General features: G+C 36.4%; 4 protein-coding genes across 7 annotated transcripts; 2 read left to right on the top strand and 2 right to left on the bottom strand.

Annotated features, from left to right (window-relative positions):
• The first annotated feature begins 1,749 nt into the window (after window positions 1-1,749).
• LOC130494388 (endoribonuclease Dicer homolog 2-like) lies at window positions 1,750-8,797 on the top strand. Of its 4 annotated transcripts, none has more exons than XM_056997507.1 (23): window positions 1,750-1,989; window positions 2,252-2,337; window positions 2,417-2,594; window positions 2,797-2,910; window positions 3,128-3,262; window positions 3,358-3,442; window positions 3,519-3,580; window positions 3,688-3,828; window positions 3,912-4,040; window positions 4,124-4,253; window positions 4,348-4,444; window positions 4,533-4,728; window positions 4,814-4,974; window positions 5,087-5,302; window positions 5,414-5,640; window positions 5,717-5,988; window positions 6,082-6,509; window positions 6,603-6,706; window positions 6,786-6,967; window positions 7,064-7,273; window positions 7,365-7,775; window positions 7,864-8,145; window positions 8,225-8,797. In XM_056997507.1, exons 2-23 carry the CDS (start codon window positions 2,252-2,254, stop codon window positions 8,567-8,569), a joined length of 4,191 nt encoding a protein of 1,396 aa, XP_056853487.1. In that variant the 5' UTR covers window positions 1,750-1,989; the 3' UTR covers window positions 8,570-8,797. The 4 variants fall into 4 exon arrangements, with proteins under 4 accessions (XP_056853487.1, XP_056853488.1, XP_056853489.1 ...); XM_056997508.1 differs by having other exon boundaries at window positions 1,750-2,153; XM_056997509.1 differs by having other exon boundaries at window positions 1,752-1,989; window positions 7,864-8,077; window positions 8,190-8,330.
• A 235-nt stretch (window positions 8,798-9,032) lies between these two features.
• Window positions 9,033-10,329, bottom strand: LOC130502716 (uncharacterized). Its single transcript, XM_056997506.1, has 3 exons — window positions 9,846-10,329; window positions 9,588-9,673; window positions 9,033-9,507 (listed from the first exon to the last, which is right to left on the bottom strand). Exons 1-3 carry the CDS (start codon window positions 10,327-10,329, stop codon window positions 9,211-9,213), a joined length of 867 nt encoding a protein of 288 aa, XP_056853486.1. The 3' UTR covers window positions 9,033-9,210.
• A 3,085-nt stretch (window positions 10,330-13,414) lies between these two features.
• On the bottom strand, window positions 13,415-14,397 carry LOC130502715 (uncharacterized). The gene has a single exon (XM_056997505.1). The coding sequence runs from the start codon at window positions 14,257-14,259 to the stop codon at window positions 13,738-13,740; it is 522 nt and encodes a 173-aa protein (XP_056853485.1). The 5' UTR covers window positions 14,260-14,397; the 3' UTR covers window positions 13,415-13,737.
• Window positions 14,398-19,076: 4,679 nt separating this feature from the next.
• LOC130502718 (universal stress protein PHOS32-like) lies at window positions 19,077-20,207 on the top strand. Its single transcript, XM_056997515.1, has 3 exons — window positions 19,077-19,313; window positions 19,409-19,518; window positions 19,608-20,207. Exons 1-3 carry the CDS (start codon window positions 19,139-19,141, stop codon window positions 19,728-19,730), a joined length of 408 nt encoding a protein of 135 aa, XP_056853495.1. The 5' UTR covers window positions 19,077-19,138; the 3' UTR covers window positions 19,731-20,207.
• The last annotated feature ends 564 nt before the right edge of the window (window positions 20,208-20,771 follow it).

The following is a 20,771-nucleotide window of genomic DNA, read 5'->3' as shown; positions in this document are numbered from 1 at the left end:
TTTGTTTCGCCTTGGAAACCAGTTGACTCTTTCAAAACCCCTGAAGTATCCACAATCCCAGTGTGGGTAATCCTTAAAAATGTTCCGGATAGTTGCTACTCCAGATTAGGTCTCAGCCATGTAGCATCTGGTCTTGGGGAGCCTATGCAAACGCATAAACCTCGACTTGATCCGACTTGTTTGGGTGAAGCAAAGTTGCTGGTCGAAGTAGAACTTGACAAACCTTTTCCAAAGCAAATAGCCTTAGACGACAAACAAGGTAATATTTTTTTGGTAGATGTTGAGTACACCTGGATTCCGAGTGTTTGTGGCAGATGTGGACACTTAGGACACAAAGAAAAAAGATGCTTACTTCCAGCTCCTCCCTCTATTGTGGAAACAAGTTCAAGACATGAGGACATGTCTGTTGAAGATCCACAAGGTGAAATGGAAAAGTTACGAGATCAGTCTACTGTTCCTTCAGATCAATTGGAGTTGCAGGTTAAAAATTCAGAGATGGATCAGGTCTCAGCGGAAGAAGCACAAGTTGAACTTTCTGTACAGACTTTGGAACCTACAATAGGAAGAGATACTGATCTACAATCACAAGTGAATGTAGAGCCACATGATTTCTCTACTCCAGCAAACGACCTCACTCACTCTAAGGTACATATAGCCAATGGCTCCAACTCTCACTTCATTTTATCACCATTAGCCGGCACACAGTCTGCTCCAACTCAAACTACTATTATGGAAGAAATTCCATCACCTGTTATTGTCTTCGAAAGCAACTTGGCTTCAACGGACAATTTATTGGTCTCTCCACAACATGGCAGCACCCTTGTCAATCAAATTGATCATAATGAGCAAGATGATGGAGATGGGTTTATGAGTGATGCTACGGCAAACCTCACCATGTCACGAGGTGGAAGGCTGATAAAACCACTTCAAAAATTTCAAGATATGGATTGGAAAACTGTGAGAGGAAGAGGTAAACGAGGTCGTCGAGGCCGCGGATACCACCTTCCATCTTCTTAGTAATTTCATCCTTCTCTTGTTTCACTAAGCTTAGTATCATAAGCTTTCTCTTTGTAAGCTAATGCTTTGTTGTTTATGAGGCTTGTCTCATCGTACTTTCCCAAACTATATGGTTGTTAAACCATACAATGTATGTTCTTTTGTTTTAAATTTGAAAGCCTTTTTACAAAAAAACTAATTGTTTTGTTTAGCATCCAAATTGCAGGTTATGTTCAAGTATCCATATAAATATTTGGAATTGTCTCTAACATTAGCTATAATAACTGCTTTAAACAATTACTCCCTCCCTTTCCAAAATATCAATTTGTTTTATAAAAAAAACATTCGATTTTTTTTTTTACTCTGTGGCACAATAGCCTAAATAATGATAGTTATTTACATTCAAAAAAAAATATTCGATTCAAAAATACTTTTTTACATTTTTATTAGTTATTAGTTAAATAATGATACATTGGTAATTTTTAAAACTAATTAATGTTTATTCAGTTTGTATTAATTAAATGTTATAAAAAATATTAAATCACAAAATAAACGTCTCAACAAAAGAATATTTAATTACAAAACTGATGTATTTACACTCAAAATTTAGTAATACGTTTTTAAGATGTATGAAATAAAGGATGGGCCTTTAGGTTGGGCTTTCTTAAAAGCTCGAAGGTATATAACACTATAGCCCCATTATAATGGCGTCATAACCAGGGCAAGGATATTTTTCACTGTCAACAACAGATGAATCAGTAATTTCCCGATATATCATCTTCCTCGTTACCGAGAGAGAAGTCCAAAAACAGTCACTCTTCTTCAAACAATTTTCAAAGTCTTTTTTTTTTGTTTTTTCTCGAGAACGGCTGAATATTTATTTCTAATTTTAATTAATAAAATACGCAGAGTCTATATAGCTTGATCGTTCGTTCGATCATCGTAAAAAACCCTTTCCGAAGTTTCGTCTCTCTCTATCCTTCATTCTCGCTGGTGCGTCACTTTCGATCTCATCATTTGGGGGAAAACGGCAGAACGTTTGCTAGAAAAAAAAAACTGCAGAACGTTTGCTAGATTTGTATCTTTTGTCTTTTTTTGTGTGGATTTTTACTGGAAAGTAACCAATAGTTGATGATTTGCTTCGCTGTTAAGTATGTGTATGTGCAGTACTATTTTTTACTTTTTACTCTTTTGTCTTTATATATAAATTGGTTTATCTTCTCTTGTAAGCTTCTAGTATCATTATTGTTTTTAGATGATGATGATGATGTGTACTGATGATATGGAGACTGATATCGCCGATCAAGTCTCTGCTTCTTCTCCTCTACCATTCGCGAGAAGGTAGTGATGATGATCCTTTTGTAATTTTTATTTAGCTTTGTTTATTTTCTTACGTTTTGTTTGATTTTGAAAAATGCAGTTATCAAGTGGAGGCGCTTGAGAAAGCAATGAAGCAGAACACGATTGTTTACTTGGAGACTGGTTCTGGCAAGACTCTTATTGCTATTATGCTTCTCCGTAGCTATGCTTACCTTTTCCGCAAGCCTTCTCCTTGCTTCACCGTCTTCTTGGTTCCTCAAGTTGTTCTTGTCACTCAAGTATGATCCTTTCTTTTTTTTTTTTTGTTGTTGTTTAGTTTATGTACAATGTGACTTGTCCTTGTTTTAATCAATGTTGTGTAGAATTGGTCTCTCATTGTAGAAAGTGGATCAAGTTTAGAGACATTAGTATTACTTTCTTCTGTAGTGGTGTACTGATTGATGTTTCTTACTTCGTCCTTTTGTTGTGTGTTTAACGCAGCAAGCTGAAGCGCTGAAGAGGCATACGGATCTGAAAGTGGGCATGTATTGGGGATCCATGGGGGTTGACTATTGGGATGCTTCTACATGGAAACAAGAAGTCGATAAATATGAGGTTTCCTTTCCTTTTTTTTTTTTGACTGATTACATATGTACTTTCTGTTTTTTTTTCTGCTCAAGTGATTGGAGTGTTTAGTAGATTCACTACTCGCCATTTCATGTCTCTGCGGTTCAGACACTCTTGCTAACCTGCATCTCAGTCTTTCATATGCCGACTGATTGGAGATTTTTAGTTGTTTACTCTTTTTTTCTTTGCTCTCTCACAAATGCAGGTTCTTGTGATGACACCTGCCATTTTGCTCAATGCATTAAGACATAGTTTTCTGACGTTGAACATGATCAAGGTTCTAATATTTGATGAATGTCATCATGCTCGGGGTAATCACGCGTACGCTTGTATCTTGAAGGTGAGCGTAATATATACTGATTACTGACCTGAATGAAATATCATATTATAAGCTATCTTTTGCACTTTTGACAATATAAACCTTTTTCGTGGCAGGAGTTCTATCATAAGGAGTTAAATTCTGCAACTTCATTCGTTCCTCGAATATTTGGGATGACTGCATCCCCTGTGAAAACAAAGGGTATAAAGATTTAACGCATTTCTCATTCTATCCTGATTGGGTTTGTTTTTATTCCTTCTTACTTCTCTCACCTCAGGTGAAAACTTGGATAGCTACTGGAAAAAGATCAGTGAACTCGAAACTCTAATGAATTCAAAGGTTGCTCTTTTCTCATCTTGAGTTTTTTTGGTATTCTCTTTCCTCTTTGTAGTGTGAACTTTTTTGGTTAGAGATAATGATATCTTTCTTGTGCTGTTTTTGTTAAGGTGTACACATGTGAAAGTGAGTCGGTGCTGGCTCGTTTTGTCCCCTTTTCTACTCCGAGTTTCAAGTACTACCAGCACATGGGAATACCAAGCTCTAAACGCGCAGGCTTGGTAGCGGAACTTGAAAAGCTAGCCACAGAGGTATATATTCTAAGGCTTGAATTTCAACGAGATTGGTTTATATCTTTTACATTAATGATGACAATGTTATAATTACAATACAGCATCTCTTAGCCCTTGAAACACTGGATCTCAAGTCATCCACTGTTAATTCTATAAAGAAGAGACTGTCAAAGATATGTTCATCTATAACTTATTGTTTGGATGAACTTGGAATTTTTATGGCGCAGAAGGTACTTTTTTTTGTTTTAAGTGCTGTTCCAAGGTTTTAGGTTACAGAGGAAAATAAAACAATTGTTTTTTTTCTCCACAACAGGCTGCTCAGTTATTCTCAACCAGTCAGAACGACTTTGTCTTGTGGGGTCAACTAGAGAAGTTTAGCGAAACCTCTATAAAAAAATTCTGTAGTACTGCTTCACAGACCATTTTAGCTTACATACCTGATGGTACATTTATCCTAAGATAATTTATATATAACTGCAGATTCATTCATTTGTTTCTTTACCTCGGATCTTATTTTGGTTCATTCTGCACATATAGGTCCTACCTGGAGTGTTGCTAACATAAAAAGAAATGTGGAGGCAGGTCTCATAACGTCGAAAATAGTCTGCCTTGTTGAATCTCTTCTTGATTATAGGTATGGGCACACTTTCTTTTCTGCTTATTACACTGATAGATCTAGACACATTGTTTCAAATCTGATCCTCTGAATTTAATTAATACAGCTCCTTGGAGAAAATACGGTGCATCATATTTGTGCAAAGGGTGATAGCAGCTATGGTTTTGGAATCCTTTTTGAATGAAATTCTTCCAACCTATAATAGCTGGAAAACTGAGTACGTTGCAGGAAATAACTCTGGCCTGCAAAGTCAATCCCGGAAGAAGCAGTTTGAAACTGTGGAGGACTTCCGAAAAGGCTTGGTATGGTCAAATTCCCCCTGAATTGTTGGAGGCGTCTGCTTCTAGCAATTTTTTAAAATTCTGAGTAATCTCTTTTTGTTCTTAGGTGAACATCATCGTCTCAACATCTATTCTAGAGGAAGGTCTAGATGTTCAAAGTTGCAATCTGGTTGTCGGATTTGACCCTGCATCCAACATTTGCAGTTTCATACAATCTCAAGGGCGTGCTAGAATGCCTAACTCAGATTATCTGATGATGGTGAAAAGGTCTGTTACTTATTTGTCTTCGTCTCCATATATCTTGCGATTTGATTGTAAAAACATTAGCTCCATGCTTAAACAAGATCTAATTTCTTTTTCATTATGTTGCCACTTGCAGCGGAGATATGCCCACACAATCTCGGTTGATGAAATATATTTCTGGTGGGAAAAGAATGCGTGAAGATTCTTTGAGTCATTCTCATGTTCCCTGTCAACCTCTTCCAAATGATTCATCCGAGGATTTCTTCCGCGTCAACAGCACAGGAGCAATTGTTACTCTTAGATCAAGCGTCAGCTTAATATATTTCTACTGCTCAAGGCTTCCTTCAGATGAGTTAGTCTAATACATAAGCAGCTTTATCAGTTAGTTTTTTGTTTATTCGAACTTTTCTTCTTTATATTCTCTCTGATTTCTGTTTTTTTTTGTGTTTGTTTGCTGGAAAAGATACTTCAAACCAGCTCCTAGATTTGATATAGACGAGGATCGGGGGATTTGCACCCTTTACCTTCCCAAGAGCTGTCAAGTCAAAGAAGTTAGAGTCCAAGCAAATAAAAGTGTGTTAAAACAATCTGCATGTCTTGAAGCTTGCATTCAGCTGCACCAAGCTGGTGCTCTCACTAATCATCTTGTCCCTGACATGGTTTTGAAGGAAACTGTCCAACAAAAACTAGGTAACTTTCTGCTTCTTCATTCTTTGAAATTTATGCTGTAGGATAAACCATTCATCTACGACGTTTGAGTTTGCAGGGAAAATCCATTACGACCCTGAACAGCCAAGTTACTTTCCTCCAGAGCTAGTCTCCCAGTTTTCAGCACTGCCGCAGACAACATACCACTTCTACTCAATAAGGATGAAGTCAGAATTTCCAAGAAGTCTTCATTTTAACGATATTTTACTGGGCACGAGGGTTGAGCTCGAAGCTGACATTGGGAACACATGCTTCCGCTTAGAAGATCATCTTGGCTCAATAGCTGTGAGACTGAGTTATGTGGGATCGTTTGACCTTACACAAGATGAGGTATTTTTGCTCATTTTTCTATATCAGGTACATCTAATTTGTATCTCAGTTAAAATCCGATTCGATCAGACTCTCTGTTTTTCTTGTGTTCAGGTCCTCTTGTGTAGAAGGTTTCAGATAACTCTTTTCAGAGTTCTTTTGGATCATAGTGTGGAAAATTTGATGGCGGCGTTGGATGGGTTGCATCTCAGAGACGGTGTAGCACTTGATTATCTACTAGTTCCATCCACTCATGAGCAAAAAGCATCTCTCATTGATTGGGAGGTGATAAGATCCGTGAACTTAACGAGTCATAAACCTTGGGAAAGGCATGCGGATTGTTCTGCCAAGGATGCTTCTTGCATTCTACACACAAAAGAGGGGTTGTTTTGCACCTGTGTCTTACAGAATGCTTTGGTTTACACACCACATAATGGATACGTCTACTGCACCAGAGGTATTCTCAGCAATTTAAACGCAAATTCGATATTGACGAGGAGAAAGTCTGGCGATGAGTCCTACATGGAGTACTATGAGAAAAGGTACATATATTTTACATAGAAAATTTAGACGATTATAAGGATTGAGTTGATATATCCATCTTTCCGAAGATAAGGTGTGTAATTTTGTTGCAGGCATGAGATTCGTTTAAATTTTGTGGATGAACCTTTTTTGAACGGGAGACACATTTTCACGCTGCATAATCACCTTCACATGACCAGGAAGAAAAAGGAGAAAGGTTCTTTAATCTTTAACCTCATTATGAGTTCTTCTTGGATTCCTTAATTCCTTAAATTTTAATTTTCATTTTGCTGCAGAGCATGACAGAGAGTTCGTTGAACTACCTCCTGAGCTATGTCATGTCATATTGTCTCCAATATCAGTGGATATGATCTATTCCTATAAATTCATGCCATCTGTTATGCAACGGATTGAATCTTTGCTTATAGCATTCAACCTTAAAAAGAACATCCCAAAAGTCTATATTCCAACCATCAAGGTACAACTTTCAGACATTTTTTCTTTTTGAAATTTGATACAAATCAATCGGGCACTTTCATTTTGATTTTTTTTTTTACTCACTTGATGACTACAGGTTCTGGAAGCTATCACAACGAAGAAGTGCCAAGATCAGTTCCACTTGGAATCACTAGAAACACTTGGTGATTCTTTTCTGAAATATGCTGTTTGTCAGCATCTATTCCAAAGTTATCATAGTCATCACGAGGGTCTTCTCAGCACGATAAAAGATGGAATGATTTCGAATGTCACGCTCTGCAAATTTGGATGTAACCAGAAACTTCAGGTAGAACATTCTTTAGTAGTAGTCTAAAACGGCTCCATCACTTCTGGTTCTAGAGAAATGTTTATCAAACTCTATATTCTTTTGATTACAGGGATTTATTCGAAATGAGTGTTTTGAACCTAAAGGGTGGATGGTTCCTGGTCAATCATCTGCAGCTTATGCTCTTGTTAATGATTATCTATCCGAATCTGGAAACATGTACATTGCTAAGAGGAGGAATTTGAAACGCAAGACTGTGGCTGATGTCGTAGAATCACTTATTGGTGCGTATCTTAGCGAAGGAGGTGAACTAGCAGCGTTAGCGTTCATGAACTGGGTCGGTATAAAAGTCGATTTCACAACTACGGTGATCCACAGAGAGCCATCAATACAAGCTGAGAAGCTTGTGAATGTAAGCTACATGGAGTCTCTTTTGAACTATAAATTCAAGGATAAGTCTCTTCTAGTCGAGGCATTGACTCATGGCTCGTACATGATTCCTGAAATTCCAAGATGCTATCAGGTTCTGTCGTTTCTCCATGAAAGCCAAATCATATACTTTTGATTCTGTTGGTGTTTCAGTTAGTTTACTAATTTGACTCTGCTTGCAGCGGTTGGAGTTTCTCGGCGACTCTGTGTTGGATTATCTTATAACGAAGCACTTGTACGGCGAATATCCTAATCTTTCTCCTGGACTACTAACCGACATGCGCTCTGCTTCTGTGAACAATGAATGTTATGCTCAAGTAGCGGTGAAATCAAACCTGCACAAACACGTTCTCCATGCCTCTCATGATCTCCACAAGCACATCTCCAGAACAGTCGGTGAGTTTGAACATTTGTCGTCTGTGCAGTCCAGTTTTGGATGGGAATCCGAAATAGCTTTCCCAAAGGTAAACACACTTCTTTTTTTTTAATTTCCCTAGTCTGAACACAGGTCCTTAAATGTCATGGTGGCTTTGCCATCGTCAGGTTCTTGGGGATGTGATAGAATCTTTAGCTGGTGCGATACATGTTGACTCGGGTTACAACAAGGAAGTAGTGTTTGCGAGTGTAAAACCTCTTCTGGGCTGTATGATAACTCCAAAGACTGTCAAGTTGCATCCTGTGAGAGAGTTGACAGAGTATTGCCAGAAAGCTCAGTTCGAGTTGAGTAAAGCTAAAGGTTACGAGAAGGGTGAAGCTTACTTCAAGGTTGAGGTGAAAGCCAAGGAAATGAGTTTTGCTCACACATCAAAGGCATCTGATAAGAAAATGGCCAAGAAATTGGCTTACAAAGAAGTCTTGAATTTACTTAAGAAGAGTCTGGACTCTTAAGTTTCTCATTCTTGTGGAATCGAGTTGGAATAGAAACTCTATTAGACATAAGATTGTTGAGATGATTAGTATTTTGTTTAATACAGCTGCTGATATTTTAGCAAAGCATGTTTAGTTGTTGAGGAAGACTTTATTGCTTCCATCTAAGTCGAGTTAATGAAAAGTTTATGATTCAAAAAAAGATTAGTATTTTGTTTAATTATTTTATCTATGTTATTAATTTGTATTCTTAATGTAGTCGTATCTAGTAATTTGTTCTACCAAATAGCTATTCTATGAATTTACTTTAACTACATGATTTAAAGTCTGTGAATATTCTTGACCAAAAAAAATGTTTGCGAGTATTCAAATAGATTGCAAATGATTTAAAAGAAAAAGATTCATAATTTCTTAAAATAATCCTTGTGACTATAGATTTGATTCTTGCTTTATAGTTCACTAATATTGTCTAATATCATCAGTTGAATATCATCATAATATCTGTAATTATTACAAAAATTGGTCTAGCTACTTGGTTCAAGAAAAACTCTGTTAATCAAACAAGAACAAAACAAAACTGAAATCAATCTTCTCTATAATCGGAAAAAACATAACAAGATACAAAGAGAGGCAAAAACAGCCTAGAGTAGGCTTAATTTGATTCAAGCCAAGAGCCAAAAGTTCTTGTGACGTTTGGTAGTGATCAAGTAACCACCAAGCTTCCGGTTCTTTGGTTTAACCGCAATGGTCATACATGAAGCCTTCTCAAGGCAATACTTGAGAACTCCGGCTCGGCCACGCCGTTTCTTCCATCCCCATCGCTTCACTACTCTCCAAACCGGCGGTTTCTTTTCTTCTCCGACTACTAAGAGGGTCACTTGTTGTTCTTTAGCTTCCTCCACTATCTTCTCTCCTTTCTCTTTCTCTTTTCCTTCTAGTCTTCTTATCTCTACCTCTATCTGTTAATTATATATACACAATGATCACATTTTAGCGTTTTTGAAATGCTGCAAACGCTTTTGTTAGAATATGGACTCACCCCAGGTCGCTTTGTTTGGCAGAGTTTCTTTAGAGTGTGGACGAGTTCATCGGTCTTAACTTCACGTTTCCGGTTCTTCTTCTTGCCTTTATGACACCAAGTTCAAGATCTTTAGAAAGCCAAATAATATTTAAACATTTTACCAAAGCTGGTTGGATCAGCCGATAGGAAAAATGAAAAGATACAAATGTTTTCATGATGAATTTAAAAGTGCGTTCTTTCGAAAAAAAAGAATTTAAAAATGAAAAGATATGTTACCTTTTCTAAAAGGTTTGGAGAAATATAAGAGGAAAAGATAGTCATGTGATTGTAATGTGTGCTTCAAAGCCCATTCAAGAGCACCAGTTGAAGCAACTACTTTATCCACCACCACCATCACTCTATTCCCTGCCTCGGTGATCTCCTCCTCTGCCGCCGCTTCCACCGTTTCCACTTCTTCTATCTCTTCTTTGCATTCAGTTTTGTTGCCACCGCTTACAACGCTTTTTCCATTGTCTTTTTCCTCCTCTTCTTCTATTTCTCCTTCTCCTTCTACCACATCCTCCTCTTCGAATTCTTCATACTCGCTACTATTGTCACCATCGTTTTCCTCTTCTCTAACGCCATTTTCTCCTCTTCCAAGAAACTCGATTCTTTGGTCCCTCTCTATGGAACGAGAACTCGGTTTGAAACTAGATGTTGAAGAACGGATCCGTACATGTCTTAAACTCAACTTAACTGATTTCTTGAGCGATCTAGCCATCTTTTTTTCTACGAATCTTGATTCTAACAACAATACATTGATCTTTGTTATTATTAGTCAGTATAAAAAAACATACGTGCAAGAGAACAAAACAACAAAAGAGTTCCTAGGACGTGCGTACCACTAAAATATATTAGTCCGAAGCTAAGGACAGAACACATTAGTTGTAAAAAATGGCCGTTCATGGTTTAGTGTTTGCATTGTAATGTTTTATGTTGAAAGTTATGGTCATATGGTTTTAATTTATAGATGTTTTATTATATTGTTTTACGTCTATAAATTTTTAGTTTTGCCTTATTCCAGTTCTTGTTTCTGTCTCGGTGCAACAAAGCTTTTGATTGGATCTCAAGATCTGAATAATTCAAACATTACTTCTCAATACTTAAATCTCTCAGAAGCTAATATTAGCATCTATTGCAACTTGTCTCTCCACATCTTCTTCCAGAAATCACCGACAAATTTCATATCACGTTCCACACTCTTCAGACAGCGAGCAAGAGCTATACCTTCCTTCTTCTTCCCGTCCTTACTAACATGTGCAACCATTGCAAAACCGTAAGTAGCCGGCATCAAAGCCATCACATCAGCCAAAACCTTACTTGACATCTCAATCTTCTTCTCTCCACAACCGTGAAACCGACAAAAATCTGAGTACCTCGGAGGAGCTTCCTTAATGGCAACCTCTTGTGTCTTCAAACGAGAAAGATTATAGCTAAACATTTCCAACACATCTCTCGCTGCTGGTAGATTCTCCCACTCTCTAGCAGCTTCAAGTATCACAATTATCCTCTGAACCGGTGGTGGAGTTGGGAGGTTGTAACGACGAGCTAGGGAAGGCATTATAAGCTGATGCTTGCACATAACCTTTGCAAGCCAATACGTTTGTGCAATACCAAAAGGATGAGGAGAAACACGTAGAAGACACTCCTTGTGGTTTGTCATCAACACGTTAGAAGTATCAGGAGTCTTGAGTGTCTCCAAGTAAGAGTTACAAATGCGACTCATGTACTCGTCCCCTCTAACGTAAGTCTTGTCCTTGCTCAAGTGCAGTAACCCAAAGACAGCCAAGATATTGAGACATAAATTCTCAAGAACCTCCTCGTAGCTCTGTTGAAACGCTAGAACATCAGCTTCGTCCTCCATAGAAGGCAGCTTAGTAGTAGAAACTGCTTCTGTCTTGAAAGTGCTTCCTCGAGCAGGATAGATCCCAACGCCTAACCCATAAGCACGAACCCAAGCTCCAAGAGGATAATCTCCAACAGAGCCAAGGTTAAGAGCCGCAATCATATGGAGAGTATATGGCTTCAGCTTGTTGTGTAAACGAGATGAAGTAACGTTCTCAACGTTACTGCACCATGCAGAATCAGTAACAGTTGCATTCTCAGTGAGGAGATAACCGAAGTCTCGAATGTCACAGTTAAACTGTAAGACCCTGCTTAGGAAACCAAACGTTTCATCTGAAACTTCTTCTATCGTCTCCCATAGCGTGGTAGGTCTCTCGGAAGAAGGCGCCATGATCATCTCGAGACCGTCGACTACTTCACGAATCTTCAGAAAAGAGGTCGTGTTTATAGTCTTCAGGAGTGACTTTAAATCGGTGCAGGACATCGAGGCTACCTTCCAGAACCTAGAGTAGAGAGTGGGGTGCGTTTGGCAGAGCGTCGGGTTGGTTGGAGTCCATGACATTCCCAGTGCAGCTGGGATCTTCAGCTTCTGATGCTCTGGTAAGTATTCAACTACACCGATCTGTAATGGGAGATGAAGATTCCTAGAGGTGATAGACAGAGTAGAGATTGTTTCCATGGAAGAGAAATCACCATTTGGTATTGTATATGACTCGGCCATTGTTTTAGAGTATAGAAGTTTTAGCTTAAAGTTAAAGGTTTTGTGAATGAGGAGAAAAACTATTCGTAATGGTGTTATTTATAGGGAAAGCATTTTAAGCCGTTAGTAACAAGCAAAGATGTCAAAACTAGGGTTTCACGAAGTATGGTTTCAAGGCCAAGTTAATTCATTTAATGAAAGTATTAAGTCACTCCAACTTCCAATTATTCGTGGAAGCTTTTCATCAAGAGACGAGTGAGTTCATTGCTTTCCCAAGAGATGATTCATCAATATCCATGTAACGGTTACTACTTTGTAGTTAATGTAGGCGTGGAGAAAATTACTCTCGAACACACACATTGTTCAATAAAACACATTTGCTTTTTTTCGTTCACATAAAAATGAAAATAAATGCACATTCATCAGATAATCCATTACCTACATACCAGAACAAAGAAACATTTTGTTGAAAAGCTCTGAAAAGAAAATATTTTTGATGAAGATGAAAAAATAAAAGATTTTAGTATATTGGTTATTAGCTACTTTGTAAACTTGTAAAGTTAAGGAATGCAAGGGTTGTATGTGTTCATATGAAATCATATGTGATTCATATAGATTACATTTTTTAAGTAAACATAGTTTTGTATTCTTTACCGATGATTACACATTAATCCACAGATCAGTAACTACTAACTAGCCCCAAAGAAAGCATTTACATAAGGGAAACAAAACGAATATCTCCTTCTGTTACATTAATATCTATATAACGGTTACTTTGTAGTTAACGTAGGTGTGGAGAAAATTACTCTCGAACACACACATTGTTGAAGAACGTACATTTGCTTTTTCATTCATTTGAAAGGAAAACTAACGCACATTTATCTTTCCCAAGAGATGATTTATAATATCTATAAAAACGGCTACTTTGTAGTTAATGTAAGCGTGGAGAAAACTACTCTCGAACACACACATTGTTCAAGAAAAACATTTGCTTTTTTCGTTCATATGAAAAGAAAACTATAACGCACATTTATCTTTCCCAACAATCCATTAATTACATGAGATAAAAGATAAAAATACATTTTTATGAAAAGTTTAAAGTGTATTAGGCCAGGAGTTCTTTATATTGGCTAGTTTGTATTTTAGCATTTTGGATCATTTGTTGATATTCTTGTATTAGGTCACGAGTTCTTTACATTGGCTAGTTTGTAACTTGTAAAGTTGAATCGACAAAAATACTCTCGATTTTGATAAAGAGAAAAGGTTAATGTTAAGTTTCATTTGAAATCAGATATTGTATTCTTATAGATTACGTTTTACGTCAAAGTATAATTTTGTATTCTTTACCAATGATTCCACAATCCAGAAACATCAGTAATTAACCCCAATCAAGCATTTACATAAGGGAAACAAAACTAATACTTTACCAGAAAAAACAAAACTAATACTATCTCGACTTATGTTTCAAAAAAAAAAAAAAAAAGACTATCTCGACTTAGTGTCTCCTCTGTTACATTAATATACCACAAAAAGGAGGCACTAGTAAATTAAATAAATAAATAAAAATGGATCGGTTTGGTTGTATTACAACGACACGTTTTCTTCGACAATTGTCTCCAAATCTGGCTTCTTAGATTTGGAAACAGAGATACGATGCATAAACTCCACCGCCGAGAAATCTTCTATATCTTCAAGATTCAGCTTTGTCCCCGTTATCAACCTGACGTCTTCCTCCTTCTCCTCTGGAGACACTTTCCTATTATCACAGCTTCTCAAGCGTTTCTTGCCGGCCATGAAGAGCCGAGCCATATCGGATGCGTTGGCTGCGGAAGCCACACGCGTCATGGGGAACGCGATGTATACGTGGCAGCCTCCAACGTCGAGGTCATCGTCTGCGGAGAGAGGGATGAGTTTACGACCTATTTTTAAGGACTTGGCGTCAACGAGGAAATGGCTTGGCATCTCCATCATGAGCTCAGCCGCTTTTGTCTGAACGTTGATGTCACGCACTCCACCGTCCGGTAGAATCACTTTGGCCGCCGGTGATGATGATGATGAATTAGACGAAGTCGTTTTACTTAGAGCGCATGAAACGTAGTTGCCCATAGTTGAGTGTTTTGTTGATCAAGAGATCTATAGAGATTATGTGCGTAATTCAATATTTTTGATTTTGTGAGGATCGTAGAAGACAACGTACGGGAGCTTATATATAAAATCTAAAGACGGGAGAATGATTTTCATAATTTATACATTATTAAATTAAAAATGTATGAGGATTAGTATGAATTATAAGGTGAAGATGGGACAGGTTTGACATTTAGATAATTGAACCCGCGTCTTCATTACATAAAAAAACATATTTTATATAATGAACGAATTAAGTGTGACAAAAAAAGCCTATGTTTACTCCGCGTAAAAAGCTAACCAAGTCTTATCAAGTCGATTTTTTTAAACAAATAATTAGACATAACAAAGTTATCTATACAGTTGTATAGTACTCTAGAATTTCTGATGGTATATCAACTCAGCAGAATTGAAGTATCTAAGTTTATGAAATATCAAACCCTAAATACTTACTAGGGTTGGAACTTAAACGTTTTGCTTCTTATGTTATGTAACTTTATACAAAGAGTTTTCTTTTATTTGACAGACTACACAAAAGATAATAATTCATTTTTTTTAAAAGATAATAATTTGAATGGTAATACGTGCAATAGTCAAAAGGCTCAACATTTTTAAAAGATTAGAAAAACAAATAATGCTTTGAGTCAACGTAGCTACTATATTATTCATCGCGCGAAATGCGGAAGAGAGACGGTGACAATAATAATAAATATAATATGTCAACAGAAAATAATTAGAGGCAAGTGTGGAAGGAAGGTCGCAAATGTTATGGTATTGCTCACTTCCAGTTGTTATTCCAAATTTTATAATCATACGATATGATTAAGATATAAGTTTTTTATTAATAACAATCAATAATTATAAGTTAACTAATGTAAAAGAAACTAAGCAACGCGTGGGACGGACGGCCAGGTCCACGAACCTCCGTACTTTCGGTTGATCTATTGAGAAACCTTTGACTTCGATGAGCGACGTTTCCATTATCCACGAACCACGACGAACGTCTAGGCCTAACCTTTTGCTTATATAACTAATTAACACTGTTATCCGCGGCAATAAATTGATTGATAATCTCATTTCTTACATAAAGTTGAAAACATGTTATAAGTAAACCGTATAGAATAGTAAGATTCAGTTCGTTTTCTATATAGTTGTTGTGACATTTTGGTTTACAGAATCATATTGCATATGTGTCTGTTGTTCAATTTTTAGAAATGATCGTAATTATTAACTAATGTTAATTATGTAATCTAGTTCAAAACTACCAATTAGTACTAAACGCTATAGACCACTTTCAAGGTTAGTGTAACCAAAAGATCTTCCTATCTAAGATTTTGTAGTCCTTTCTCTCTTATACGTACAGAACCCTAAAACACATTTTAAGGCTTAACTTAAGATCCAAGAATCAAAACCACAATCACTAGTTCACATTTGTTTGACTAGCAATAACAACTATATATGACAATTACAATAGGACCGGCCTCTTGCAAGACCATTCCTTAGATCGATGAAGACGGTACACAGGCCGTTTACAAATTGTTTAGCAATTCTGCTCTTACATCAACAGACAACAGTTGATATCAATCTTGATCTTTAGTTGTATTTTTCAAGTTTATTTTTATGATTTACTTCCATGTTTTGTACAAATGATAATTAGGTCTTGAGATAGTGAAGAACATTAGAGCATTAGAGCATCATTAACGGGTGAAACCTATTTTGGGTTTCTTAATTCTTTTTTAAAATTCTTTTTGTTTTGTCTGATTAAAAAAATTAAAAACAGAACTAATGGAGAGCCATCACATATCGTGGAGTCTTAAAAAAAGTATAAAAAACGGAATGCCATCGTTTTTTCTCCTGCGACTTTCTAAACATCCCCTTTTAAAATCCTCTCATTTTGGTGAACCCCCTCTTCTAAACACCCCTTAAAAAAATGCGTTGCTGATGGTCTTAGAGAAACGAAAGAAAGGAAAGCAAAAGAACTAAGGATATATTTATATTAAACCGTAAATGACTAAATGTACAATAAGTTTATAACTATAGCCCAACACTATTCTGTCGTAATTAAGCCCAATGAATAGTTAAACAAATTCTAACTAATTAACTGTTGGCCCACGACTTCTGATTATATAGTTCCAAAACAAAACAAATATTTTGAAGCTATCACTAAATATAATAATTTCGTTAATGAAAAAACATTCTTTTAGATATTGTGATTAACTGTGAAAGTAGCAGTAAAAATTAGAGCTGAGAGCATAAGTTAAGGAGTTCGCCCTAGAGAGAAATTCTCTCAAGCCCGCATCCCAAGACAGCCGCCTCCGATGGATCTCCCCTGCTACAGCCATGCCGCTCTTCCCTCCTCCCTCTGAAGCAGCTCTGCTCCCCTCCATGGCTATGATGGTGACTACTTCTCCGTCATGTCTCAGGCCTCCTCCAGATCGGCCGCCGTCGTCGTGTTTGAACGCTCCGCTTGAAACTCTCTCTCCCGTCATCCCTCCGGAACCACCAGACCCCCCAGACAATCCTCTCCTCCATGTCGCAGCCGTACAACTTCTCGCCTGCTCCTCTTCACGAACAGTCTGCTCAAGCTTCACTCCCTCTCACCACTGGCTCTGCTCTTACTCCGCCGGAAATCCGAGCACCAGCTCTGTGAGTCAAAACGTGACGAGGATGAACTTCAGATCTGTGAGGTCTGATGATTTTGATCTTCATCTCCAGACACTCTCGACAAAGAACACACAGTTTGAACACCAAGCTTCATCTCTAAACCTAGTCACAAGGGCTTTGTCTATAGTTGTGCAAAGTATGGATGTAGAAGTGAGATATTGGGTTGAAGAAAGTATCGATTTCAAGGTAGTTCCTTTCCTGTACGCAACAAAATCAGAGTCTTGAGGACTGGCTTCTGATTTTCAAAGTATGGGGAGTGACTTGCTTTGTTGATGTTCAACTATTACCCAGAACTCTCTTCGTTACAGGCGCACCCACATCACTTCCAAACGACCACTACATCTCTCTCACCGTCAACATTTTCTTTCTGTAGTCACCAATCCAACGCCGCCGTCTCTATACAGCACCAACAGAGGCCATTAGCTGCATTGTTTCAGAGCTTAAAACCTGCAGGATGGCATCGGTTTCTGTTATTGATGTGTCTGACCAGCTTATGATTCTCAAGGACAAGAAGGTACTATACTTCAAATTTCATCTAGTACTTCTCTGTTTGTGTACCTGCGGTTCACCTAGCCGTCCCCCAAATGGGGTGTCCCTTGTGATATCTTCTCCATTGCTGCATTTCATATATACCGAGCCTCGAAGAACTGTCACGACGAATATTAACTCTAGAATCAGAGTTCTTGACTCAACTCTCTCTGACCAAGGAAATTTAATGGAGCTTTCATCATATGCTGTTGTATTAACGTCAACCGCCTCACCATCCTCACCGAACAGTTTGCTCCTCATCAGTGTTAGAGTTGATCTAATGGGCTGTTTAGCTAAATCTAGGCATCTCAGGCCTCTTGGCTACTATTGTGCAAGAGTGTGGATTCACCAGAGCTTCTCGCTATTACTTCACCCCTGTGTCTCCATTACAATACGCCATCTCAAGCATCGATGGTTCTTCACAAAGTCAGCTCTACGATCTTCTACCCATTTCCGAGAGCTAGGGCTCTCTTCAGTCACGATCCACTACGACTGCCAAACGCTCATTCGAGCTATTTTTAACAAAAGTCAGATTAAAGAGATCTATGGTGTTCAGCAGGATATCATCAGCTTCTTGTCTCACTTTGTTTCTATCTCCTTTCGGTTCATCCCTCGTTCCCAGAACAGAGATGTTAACCTTTTAGTTAAGCAAACCCTTAAGGTTCATTGTCGTTCTTCATTTTGTTTTGTTGGCTAGCCTTTGGGCTCAACTTTATTATCCTTCTTGCATTTATAAAATTAACCGTTGTTCAAAAAAAAAAAAGATATTGTGATTAACTTTAAAAACTACATAACTTCTTTCTAAATATTTTATTTTACCCGAGCATGAAAGTTTTTTTTCTTGTAAAAGGGTTGCTTTCATAGGTTGGTATCTAGTTCCATCGAACAATAAATAATGAGTAAATAAAAGCTTATAAAGGAAGAAAAGTTGAAGAATATAATTGTCTTTGCTAAAAGTTGATAAAGAATATTAGTTTCTTGGACAGCAAGTGATATAAAGATAACTTCACTTTAACACACCATATATCAAAATACTTATCTTCTATATGGGTCTTCAGTGACACACACATTTGTTTGGCCACCAGGCCTAGAAGCCAATTTAATACTTTGATTAACATAGTTACATTACATATATGCTCTGTGACAAAAAAGACAAAAAAAAAATATTACATATATAGTTAAAAAGAAAAGCAATGCATCTGCTCACATTACTGTAAAATATATATAGATCTGAATGAATTGTCATCTTTGAACCAAAAAAAAAAGAATGAATTGTCATCAACTTGTATATTCGTATTTCTTTTCATAAATGAAATGAAATGTTGGTGAAAATTCAGTGTTGTGCAAAGTGCACATACAAACTTAATGACAACTTAATATTGTAACGAAGAAAGAAAAAGAAAGAAAGAATAATTATGGGTCCTAATGACTATTTGTAGTGTTTTAGGAAAAGTAAGCAAATACAGATCACCTAGAAGCTTCAAGAATCTCCCCCATCATAATCTGAAAACAGCCAAAAGAAAAAGCAATCATTAAATATCTAGAATTCTGTGTGCGCCAATTATTCTCCAAACCATCAAACCGGTTATACTATAAATCAAACTAGCTAGCTTTCTTAATATCTCACTTTAGATATCATCGAGAAAGAGAAAGAGAGATAGAGAGATAAATGGTGAAGGCACGTACCGTGGGTGTGGGAATGGACTATTCTCCGACGAGCAAATCGGCTCTTCGGTGGACGGCGGAGAATCTCCTTGACGATGGAGACACCATCATCTTGATTCATGTTCAACCCCAAAACGCTGAGCACACCCGCAAAATCCTCTTTGAGGAAACCGGTTCACGTATGTGTATAATTACTATATTTTCATATTTTTAGAAAAAAAAAATCCTAGTTTACTTGTGATCACTTAAAATAATTATTATCTAATTACTGCAGCGTTGATTCCTCTGGAGGAATTTAGAGAGGTTAATTTCTCTAAACAGTATGGACTTGCTTATGATCCGGAGGTTCTTGATGTTCTTGATACTCTCTCTAGGGCAAAGAAGGTATTTTAATATTACAACTACTATTTTTTTGGTTATCGTTTCAGTTTTTTTGTGTTTGTTTCTTTAAATGTTTTTTTTCTTATTTAAAGGTGAAGGTGGTGGCAAAAGTGTATTGGGGAGATCCAAGAGAGAAACTTTGCGATGCCGTCGAAAATCTAAAACTCGATTCCATTATTCTTGGCAGTCGAGGCTTGGGTCCTCTCAAAAGGTAATCCATTCTTCTTCTTGTAGCTTGAATTGGTTTCCGATTTTCATTATATAGAGGAAGTAGAAACCTATAAACTAAGAACTGAATCTGCTTTTTTCTGGTGTAGTTGATTTGATTTATATTTTAATTAATAGTTACTTCCTTTACTGTTTTTTTTTCAGAATATATGTTTTTTTGAAACTTTTGTGTTTTTGTTTTCCTTGGTGTCTGCTGGCTCTTTTTAGGTAATCTCTATAATATTATTTGAGAAGTCAGTTTCTTATGTGTCGCGCTCACGTTAATTCCCACGATGGTTGATTACACGAATACCCTTAATGAATTAATCATATCTATACCAAATTATCATTACTAAAAATTGTTTAGTTTCCTTTTTATTAATAAAGCTTTAATTATCCTTTTTATTATAGTTTATTTATTTTATCAACCCATATATAATAAAAAGGAAATATCTACAAAATATATAGATTTTTTAATACAAAAACGAATTTTTTTTTTCTTAATTTATATTTTCCCTAAAAACATAAATAAAAAAGTGAATATCTAATAATTTTCAAAATATATAGGTGTATATATATAATTTACAAAATAAAATAGTTAAGATAATTTTTAAGAAAACATATTTTATGATGATTATTTTTTTGATTAAATGATTTAAAGAAAATTAATTTCAAACAATGTAAAGTGATCATCTAATATCATTAAGAAAATTTATAAATTAAAATTAAAATTTTACCTAATTTTCATTGATAAAATTATAAAATGTATTCGCAATTCTAAACAAGTTATGATTTACCAATTATTAGGAATTAGTTGTCTTATAAATATTCATATATATACATGAATTTTCAAATATTTTAAAAATATGTTCATGAATGTAACTACAACATTTTCTGTGTGTTTCTATCTTTAAAAAAATAAACTTACCAAATTTTTATAAGATTTATAAAATGTATTAGAAATATAAAAAGATGAACGGGTCTAAATTAAGCTAAAAATAGTAATCCAATTAATAATCTTTATTCAAGTTAAAAAAATAGTTGTTCAA

The sequence above is a fragment of the Raphanus sativus genome, unplaced genomic scaffold (genome assembly GCF_000801105.2).
Source record: "Raphanus sativus cultivar WK10039 unplaced genomic scaffold, ASM80110v3 Scaffold0677, whole genome shotgun sequence".
Lineage (NCBI taxonomy): Eukaryota > Viridiplantae > Streptophyta > Magnoliopsida > Brassicales > Brassicaceae > Raphanus > Raphanus sativus.
The sequence above is the reverse complement of the archived record's forward strand: the minus strand, read 5'-3'. Positions and strand labels throughout refer to the sequence as shown.

What these genes read in the sequence shown, in the direction of transcription:
- LOC130494388 (XM_056997507.1), top strand. Translation starts at nt 2,252, where the DNA reads ATGATGATGATGATGTGTACTGATGATATGGAGACTGATATCGCCGAT. An exon ending in CCTCTACCATTCGCGAGAAG is followed by an intron (nt 2,338 to 2,416) that starts GTAGTGATGATG and finishes TGAAAAATGCAG; the next exon opens with TTATCAAGTGGAGGCGCTTG. An exon ending in GAATCTCTTCTTGATTATAG is followed by an intron (nt 4,445 to 4,532) that starts GTATGGGCACAC and finishes TAATTAATACAG; the next exon opens with CTCCTTGGAGAAAATACGGT.
- LOC130502716 (XM_056997506.1), bottom strand. Translation starts at nt 10,329, where the DNA reads ATGGCTAGATCGCTCAAGAAATCAGTTAAGTTGAGTTTAAGACATGTA. An exon ending in CTCCAAACCTTTTAGAAAAG is followed by an intron (nt 9,674 to 9,845) that starts GTAACATATCTT and finishes GGTGTCATAAAG; the next exon opens with GCAAGAAGAAGAACCGGAAA. An exon ending in GCCAAACAAAGCGACCTGGG is followed by an intron (nt 9,508 to 9,587) that starts GTGAGTCCATAT and finishes TATAATTAACAG; the next exon opens with ATAGAGGTAGAGATAAGAAG.
- LOC130502715 (XM_056997505.1), bottom strand. Translation starts at nt 14,259, where the DNA reads ATGGGCAACTACGTTTCATGCGCTCTAAGTAAAACGACTTCGTCTAAT.
- LOC130502718 (XM_056997515.1), top strand. Translation starts at nt 19,139, where the DNA reads ATGGTGAAGGCACGTACCGTGGGTGTGGGAATGGACTATTCTCCGACG. An exon ending in CTTTGAGGAAACCGGTTCAC is followed by an intron (nt 19,314 to 19,408) that starts GTATGTGTATAA and finishes TAATTACTGCAG; the next exon opens with CGTTGATTCCTCTGGAGGAA. An exon ending in CTCTCTCTAGGGCAAAGAAG is followed by an intron (nt 19,519 to 19,607) that starts GTATTTTAATAT and finishes TCTTATTTAAAG; the next exon opens with GTGAAGGTGGTGGCAAAAGT.